Raw genomic sequence first — 9,217 nt, forward strand, 5'->3', positions numbered from 1 at the left:
CCCGGCCCGCCCCCGCCTGGGTGCAAGCTAAGTGAGGCGGGGGAAGAGGGAAGGGGGGCTCAGTCTGGGGGCGGGGACGGGTCTCCGAGACAGGTGGGCGGGTGGGTAGGTCCCCGAGGCCACGAGCTGGGGCGGGCCAGAGCCGGACGCTCTGGGGTGCCCCAAACCAAGAAGGGCAGAGCCGGGGTCCCCTGGATCGTCCGCTGGTGTCCCTACGCAGGCGAAGAGAGGGGAGCGCGGGTCCGGACGGCGTTGGGGGGAAGGGCAGCGGCCGGGGAGCAGGACTTGCGAGGGGCGGGGTGTCCCTCCCTCCCAACCACCCTCTCTCCCTCCGACACACCCCTACCTGTCAGCCTTCTTGCCTTCCCCAACGCCCGGGGGGAGGAGGGGTCCTCCCCCAGCCCGGGCTCCCCGCCTCTCACCTGGCAGGGGGGCGGCCGCTGTGCAGGAATGCGCCCCCGGGGCCCCTCCCTCACCTGCGCGACTGCGGCCGGGGCCGGCCCCATCGGCCGTGGCCATGGCCCGGCTCCTGCCTGCTCCTGCCTGCTCCCGGACTGCCCGGGCTCCCTCCCTTGCTGGCTCCCTCCCGGCTCCGCTGCCGCGGCCGCCGCCGCCTCCTCGCCCGGTCCTCCCGCTCCCTTAAAGGAGCCGAGCAGCGGCCTCCGACGCGGGGGCGGGAGGAGGAGGAGGAGGAGGGAGGGAGGAGGAGGGAGGGAGGAGGAAAGGAGCTGCGGGTTCCCCTCCCCGATGCTGCCCCCGCCCCAGGACCCGGAACCCCGAACTGGGAGGCCGGAACGGGCCCGGGGGCCTCAGCCTGGAGGTCCCGAGGGGCGCGGAGCTGGGACAACACAACAGAGACTGGCAGCGAGAGCCTGGGAGACACACAGCAAGGGGCCCGGCCAGACCGAGAGCCTCCGAGACAGAGTTGGACACCCGCAAAAAGACCGAGCCCACGGACCCCTCCCAGCTCTGGCCCCTGCGGTGGCTTGGGGGGAGAGGAGGGAGGTCTCACTTGATGGCACCCCAAGCCCTCCGCTGGCCACAGGGGAGCTGGGCCCAAAAGCCCAAAGGCCACGAGGGTCAGGCGGGAGCGCTCTCCTCCTCCCACCCGCGTCTCCGGGGGCCCTGAGCAGACAGTCCCGGATCTGAATCACAGCTCACCCAGCCTCTCTGCTCCAAGCTCTCCTGGGCGAGGGGACCCCAGAGGAGGTGAATCCTAAATGGGAAACTCAGCAAATTGCACCCCCGCACTTTGCTCCTGGCTCCCCTACTTCTCCCAGGACCACAGCTCAGATCCTTGACAGCCGCTGTCTCCGACCCTTCTCTCCCCTGGGCTAAATGGGGGTGGCTCCTTCACTCATCCTCACAGGCCCGGATCCCAACGACTTTGCCCTCGTGGGTCACCTCCTCCGGGGCAGACAGAAAGTGTTGGGCTCCAGGCCAGAGATGTTGGTTCCAGTCCCACTTCAGACACTTCCTATAGGGCCCTGGGGGAGAGGGGAATCGTTTCCTTTCTCTGATCTGTTTCCCGATCTGTAAGAGGAGAACCACCTTGCAGGATTGTTGAGAAAATCAGAGATATTTCAAGCCAACACACGTTGTAAGCACCTTCTCTGTCCCAGCGGGTTGTGGGGGCACAGAGACCAAAAACGCTGCTTTCAAGGAGCCCACCAGAATTCTGCTGAAGGAAGACCACAAGTACAGAGAAAGTTCAGAATGCCCCCCCACTTCCATGGCCCAACAAAAGGGCAAATTTGTGAGGCCAGGAAAGTCCCACTCAAGCAGGGCAGAGGGAAAGGACCCACCAGAGCCTCAGGTGACAAGTCCAGGAGAAGGAGCTGGGAGGGGCGAATGGCCCAGGAAGGGAGTTTGGTAGCCTCCATCCTGAATTACAGAAACTCCCTGAATGGATCCCAGGAGCAGCAGATTGTCACCCATGCCCACAGGAAACATGGCAAGTGATGGGAAGGGGGAGGCCCGCAGAGGCAGCTTCAGCAATGCTGTGGCCCTGCTGCTCCGGGCAGAACCTCAGTTTCCTCATTTGTCATCAAGGGAGTCAGCCTCGTGCCTCTGAGGTCTATCCCAGCTTGAGTTCTCTGATCCAATGTCAATGCCATCCCAACCCTATACAAATGTCAGCTGTGACTTACTACTAAAGTTCTGCCCAAACTGTAGCACACAGATGGAGCATGCTAAAGACTGTGCCAGGGGGCAGACATACAAAGGAAAAGGAGAGCCCTTGGCTTTGAGGATGGACCCAAAATGATGCAGTTCTATGTAAAGCCATACAAAGCAGACCCAGGGTCACCTTGGCAGGGAAAAGCCCTAAGTGAGGGGAGGGCTGAAGAAAGTCAAGGAAAGACCACAGGGAAAGGGGTGGGGAGGGCTTGAGGTGACTCCTGAGGGAGAGCAAGGATTCCCAGAGGCTGAGGAGAGATGGGCCCAGAGGACGGTTATGCAGAGTGTCCGATCACTGGCATATCAGATACACTCACAGGAACACAATCTGACAACTGGCTGATGTTGCCAAACATTCGTCTGAAAATCCACCAGAAAGAGAACTAGCACCTGAACAGATAAGCAGAAATAAGCAAACAGCCTGAACACCACAAGAAGAGGCAAGCTAAGGTTATTTCTGCAGACCCTTTGTGATGGTCCAGGAGAGTACCAAGCTGAAGCTGGGTGTCCATGCCCAGCGATCATGGCTTCCAAACAGCTTGACATAGGGGCAGCTAGGTGGTACAGTAGATAGAGCACTGGCCCTGGATTCAGGAGTACCTGAGTTCAAATCCAGCCTCAGACACTTAACACTTACTAGCTATGTGACCCTGGGCAAGTCACTTAACCCCAATTGTCTCACCAAAAAAAAAAACCCAACACAAACAGCTTGACATTTGTGGTGGACAAATGAAACATTCATAACATGTGGACCTTGTGATTACAAGGGAACAGAAAGAAGGGAACAGGGGAGTTAGTCTGGTGCGGTGTCCAGAACCCAGATAAGGGGTCGAACCACCAAATATTGGGTCTGACCATCTCTTGGGAATCAGTTTGCATGTGAATGTTGAACCCATGTGGCAGTTTGGACGACAGGCTGAGAAACTGCAGAAATATATTGTGTTCAGTCAGAAGTGGTCAGCGTTTGATGTGAAACACCCAAATGGTTTTGAATTGCCAAAGAAACAAATCTCTGATGCTTCCAACACAACTTGCTTGTCACAGAGAAACATTGGGAACTTCATCAGTCAATTATTTCCTGTTTAATTGCCAATAAAGAAATTTTAGTGTGAGTCCCTGGACCATCATCTCTCAAATCCCCAAGGGTTTTTTGAACCACTAAATGGTAAGCACTGCTCTAGGCCATCTTGTCACACTGACCAGGAGTCCTCTCCAGACTGCCGCTGACAGGCCCACTACTATCCAGCTAGCCAAGGTTACTGTGGGATAGCTCTTGGGAATAGGTTTTTCCTGACATCCAGGTTAAATCTGCCTTGTCATCACTTCTCCCCATTGTTCCTAGGTTGCAAGCCTGAGGGACTAGGAAGATGGTACTGCTCTTGACAATAACAGAAAAGTTGAGGCAGGCAGAGACAGGTTGGGGGGAAATAATGAGCTTCATTTCGGATACATTTAAGATGTCTATGGGACATCCAGTTTGAGATGTCGAAGTAGTAGACATGAGAATGGAGGTCAGCAGAGACGCTGGGACAGGAAAGGTAGATTTGGCAGTCATCTGAATAGAGATGGTCATTAAATGCATGGGAGTTCATGAGATCACTCAGTGAAGTTGTATAGAGGGAGAAGAGAAGAGGGCCCAGGACAGCACCCTGAGGGACACCCAGGGCTAGAGGAGGTGACCTGCAGGAGAGTCCAGCAAAGGAAACAGGAGGAGCGGTCAGAGAGGGAGGAGGAGAACCAGGAGAAAGTAGTATCACGAAAATGGAGAGAGACGACTGTGGTTTCAAGGAGGAGAGGGTGATCCAGTGTCCAAGGTTGCAGAGACGTCGAGGAGAATGAGGAGTGACAAAAGGCCATTGGATTTGGCCACTAAGAGATCACTGGTAATAATCATAATAAAGATCACTGGTGACTTTGGAGAGAGCAGTGTGGGTGGAATGATAAGGACAGAAGCTGGATTACAAGGGGTTAAGAAGAGAGTAAAAAAATATTTCTAGCATCTCTGTGAGAATTTTTTTTTTTTGTGAGGGGCAAAGGGGGTTAAGTGACTTGTCCAGGGTCACACAGCTAGTAAGTGTCAAGTGTCTGAGGCCGGATTTGAACTCAGGTCCTCCCGAAGCCAGGACCGGTGCTCTATCCACTGCACCACTTAGCCGCCCCCAAGAAAATTATTAATAATAGCGTGTTTTGGAGTTCTATGAGACCCAGAGAGCCTGGCCAGACCTTTCTTGGGGCCAGCCCAGAGTCAGGAGAATTTCAAAAGAAATGTGGTTGGACCTTGGGCTGTGACTAGGGATTAAAATCACACCTACCTGAAGGCTTTTTTCCCTCGGAGGGCTCCATTCTCCGACATCAGCCAGACTACCCTCAAATCCAGTAAACCAATAGATTTGAATGATCCTAGACAATTAGCTTTGAGCAGTGTGGAAGGGAGGGCATTCTTCCTGCCCGCAGCAAGCTTATATGGTGACTTGCTCTCTTGGCCCCGGGAACTTGGAGAGAGCAAATGTGGCCCATTTTCTCTCTTCTCCCCTAGATCCTAGCTGGGCTTTCCTATCTTTCAGAGTCATGTGTGCTCTCTTTCCTAATATTTAATATGTTTTGATAAATGCTTAATGCCCCCCAAACTGGTGCATTAGCCTCTAATTTCTAATTAGCAAAGTATTAGAACCCCAGCTAATTTTCCCTAAACTTGGGACAGAAATAGGGCGTCCACATTTAATTTCACTTGCCACAATCTCTTTTTGTGGTGGCTAAGAATGGGAAATCAATGGAATGCCCATCCATTGGGGAATGGCTAAACAAGCTGTGGCATATGATGGTGATGGAATATGATTGTGCTCTAAGAAATGACCAGCAGGAGGACTTCAGAAAGGCCTGGGAAGACTTGTATGAACTGATTTCTAGTGAAGTGAGCAGGACCAAAAGAACATTGTGCACAGAGACAGCAATATTGTTTGATGAAGAATTGAGAATGACAACTATTCTCAACAATACAATGATCCAAGACAATCCCAAAGGACTGTTGCTGAAGCCAACTATCCACCTCCAAAGAAAGAACTGATATTGATGGAACACAGACTGAAGCAGGCGATTTTTCACTTTCTTTCATCTTTTTAAACTTTATTCAAGTTTTCTTATACAAAATGACTAATATGGTAATGTTTTATGTAATTGTACATGTATAACCTATGTCTGCTTACCACCTAAGGGAGGGGGGAGGGGAGGAAGGGAAGGAGGGATAAAAATTGGAACCCCAAACTACAAATAAAAATGTTTATTACTTTAAAGAAATCAAAATAAAGAATGGAAATATAAAAATAGGAATACATTTACATAAAAAAAGAAGAGAGTGAAAAGAGAGACAATGGAGGGGCCTGGTGTACATGTCTTTTTGAGGAATTTAGCCACAAAGGACAGAAGTGACATAGGATGATAGTTATCAGGGGTGGAAAGGTCACTTGAGGGTTTTATCAGGACTCAGGCATGTCTCTAAGCAGCAGGAAGGGAGCCAGCAGACTGAAGATAATCGAACGTGAGGGTGACAGAGGGGGTGACCTCCTGGAGGAGATGGGATGGAAGGAGCTCAATTGGGCAGCTTGAGGGTTACCTTGGTCAGGAATGAGACCACTTCATCATGTGAGACGGGAGAAGGAGGAGAGAGGGCAGAAGGTACTGAGTGATTGAAGATGAGGAAAAAGGGAAAGGGGGAGCTCCCGAGAATGGCCAGCTTTTCTCTGTAAAAATGTGAAGCGAGGATCTCAGCTGATAAAGTGGGGAGAGGAGGAGCTGTAGGAGGCTTCCGTAGGCATGGTTTGTTAGCATCTTGGTGGAGAGTGGGATGGGGAGCTAATTAGGAATAACTGCCCAGAGGAGGCTGGGAAACATAGATGCGTAGTGGGCCCAGAAGAGGTTGCCTAACTTTCTCCACGTGTGTAGGGAATGGCACGTGATGGGAGTGAGCTCAGGCTGAGACTCAGCTGGGTGATGACATAGCAGAGATGATGAGAGATTCAAGGAAGGGGGACCTGAGGGTGGGGGGGGGGCTGTGGAGTGAACTGGAGAGATGGCCTGGGAGAGAAGGGAGGATGAAGAGCAGGGTGGTGGTGGGGGGGAGTTGGAAGGTGTGACTGAGGTGGGTGGAGGAGGAGCTGCTGGGAACTTCCTCTTTTATGAGGGCAGGAGTTAGAAAAATTGTGAGCACTGTATTGAACTCATTGAGGAAGGACAAGACAGAGAAGTATCTCACACTTGTCACTCCTGGTGATTCGTGTGGGCACAAATAATGCTGCCCGAACCTAGAAAGTGCTGACAAAGGATTCCAAAGTCTTGGTCAAGAAGCCTCAGGGATCCAAGACCATGCCTTCATTGCTTCTGTCTGTTGAAAGCAAAGTGCATGGAGCACTTAGCCAGGAAGCAGGAAGACATGAGTTCAAATTTGACCTCAGACACTTACTAGCTGTGTGACCCTGGGCAAGCCACTTCACCCTGCATGGAAACAAGGAACAGACTTGGACAGACTTGGAGATATAGTAGAGGATGGAAGGACTTGGTGCTATGGTCCAGGGGGTCCCCAAAGAGTCAGACATTACTGAACAACGCAAGGCAAGGGATTGAGGAAAGAGGAACCAGAAGTGGTTAAGAAGTGTCTGAGAGTGGGGACTGAATTTCTGGACTGCCTCCTGGACATGGACAGACATGGAATGAACACAAGAGATGATAAGAGTGTGTGCACCTTATCCTTTGACCCAGCAATAACACTGTTAGGTCTGTACCCCAAAAAAGATTTTTTTAAAAGGTGAGAAAAAAAGGTGGGGAAGGGGAACCAATTTGGAAGGGCTGTAATTTTTTTTTTAGTGAGGCAATTGGGATTAAGTGACTTGCCCAGGGTCACACAGCTAGTAAGTGTTTAGCGTCTGAGGCCAGGTTTGAACTCAGGTCCTCCTGACTCCAGGGCCAGTGCTCTATCCACTGTGCCACCTAGCTGCCCTGGGCTATAAAATTTTGATCCAGCAATACTGCTGCTAGGCCTATATCCCAAAGATATCCCCACAAAAGGGGAAAGGACCTATTTTTACAAAAATATCTATAGCTGCTCTTTTTGTGGTGACAAAGAATTGGAAATTATGGGGATGTCCACCAACTGGGGAATGGCTGAGCAAGTTGTATAGAATTGTGATGAAATACTGTTGTGCTGTAAGAAATGATGGGCAGGCTAATTTCAGAAAAACCTGGAAAGACTTAGATGAACCAATGCAAAGTGAAGTAAGCAGAATCAGAAGAACACCGTACACAGTAACAGCAACATTGTGCAATGATCAACTGTGAATGGCTCCGCTCTTCTCAGCAATACAATGATCCGTGATGACCCCAAAGGACCCAGAATGGAAAATGGTACCCACCTGCAAAGAACTGACACAGAGTCTGAATACAGATCAAAGCAGACTTTTTGTTACTTTATTATTCTTGGATGTTTTGGTCTGGTTTTTTTTTTTGGCAACATGACTAATATTGAAGTGTGTTTTGCTTGGACTACACATATATAACATATCAAATTGCTTGCTTTCTCAAGGGGGGGAGAAAGAGTTTTTTTGTTTGTTTTAAAATTCACATTGATGTGATTTATTTTTTTAAGCTTGAATGAGAGGCTATTTTTTTTTAAGATACTCTTGGGTACATACTGACTTGTGAGGTTGGGTTTTTCTTCTTTAAAGAAGAAACATTTTTACTTAAAGTTTTGAGTTCCAAATTCTTTCCTCCCTCCCCTACCCTCCCTGAGGTGGTAAGCAATCAGATAAAGGTTATACATGTCCCATTATGTAAAACATTTCCATATTAGTCATTTTGTACAAGAAGACTCAGATAAAAGAAAAAAATGAAAGTGAAAAATAGCCTGCTTTAGTCTGTATTCAAATAACAACAATTATTTCTCTGGTGGCCATCTCCACTTGTCCTGATCCAATGTACTGATGAATATCTTGCCACTGGACCCAGATGGCTCTGAAAGGAGAGAGTGAGGTTGGTGACTTTGCACAGCTCTGCCTCTAAATCCAATTCACTGCAAATCATGACATCTGTCATGGTCTTCAAGAATGAGGGACAAACAACAATAACCTCTTTCTCTGGAGGCAGAGAGTCTGCTTCATCATGAGTCCTTTGGGACTGTCTTGGATCATTGTATTGCGGAGAATGAGTCAGTCACAGTTCTTCATCAAACAATATGGCTGTCACTGTGTACAACGTTCTCCTGGTTCTGCTCACTTCACTCTACATCAGTTCATACAAGTCTTTCCAGGCCTTTCTGAAATCATCCTGCTTGTCATTTCTTATGGCACAATAATATTCCATCACCATCATGTACTACATACAGCTTGTTTGGCCATTTCCCAGTTGATGGGTATCCCTCTGATTTCCAGTTCTTAGCCACAACAATAAAAAACTGCGATAATTTTTTTTTTGTACAAATAGGTCTTTTCCCCATTTTTGGATGTCTTTAGGATGTAGACCTACCTAGCAGTGGTATTGCTGGATCAAAGCGTATGCACAGTTTGATAGCCCTTTGGGTATAGTTTGAATTGTTCTCCAGAATGGTTGGAACAGTTCACAACTCTACCAACAATGAATTCATGTCCCTGTTTTCCAACATCTAACATTTTCTTTTTTTGTTATATTAACCAATCTTACAGGTGGCAGGTGGTACCTCAGAGTTGTTTTAATTTGCATTTCTCTAATCAATAATGATTTAGAGCATTTTTTCATGTGACTATAGCTTTGATTTCTTTGTCTGAAAAATGCCTGTTCATGTCCTTTCACCATTTATCAATTGGAGGACTGACTCATATTCTTATAATTTTTTTTTTGGTGGGGCAATGAGGGTTAACTGACTTGTCCAAGGTCACACAGCTAATAAGTGTCATGTGTCTGAGGCCAGATTTGAACTCAGGTCCTCCTGAATCCAGGACCACTGTTTTATCCACTGTGCCACCTAGCTGCCCCCTATTAGAAATACTTTTTGCAAAAATTTCCCCTGTTTTCTGCT

The 9,217-nt window shown here is 49.1% G+C and overlaps 1 protein-coding gene across 3 annotated transcripts in view; it reads right to left on the reverse strand.

The window, feature by feature from the left end:
• PITPNM3 (PITPNM family member 3) overlaps nt 1–2,730 on the reverse strand; it is a 109,872-nt gene extending 107,142 nt beyond the window's left edge. Inside the window, exon 1 of one of the 3 annotated variants that reach the window (XM_043995767.1) lies at nt 1,162–2,730. Coding sequence is in view for 1 of the 3 variants with exons in the window: in XM_043995765.1 (XP_043851700.1) it covers nt 477–519 (43 nt within the window). In the remaining 2 variants the exon portion in view is untranslated. The other 2 variants (XM_043995765.1, XM_043995766.1) reach the window with 2 other exon arrangements.
• Nucleotides 2,731–9,217: the final 6,487 nt, after the last annotated feature.

The sequence above is a fragment of the Dromiciops gliroides genome, chromosome 3 (genome assembly GCF_019393635.1).
Source record: "Dromiciops gliroides isolate mDroGli1 chromosome 3, mDroGli1.pri, whole genome shotgun sequence".
Taxonomy (NCBI): domain Eukaryota; kingdom Metazoa; phylum Chordata; class Mammalia; order Microbiotheria; family Microbiotheriidae; genus Dromiciops; species Dromiciops gliroides.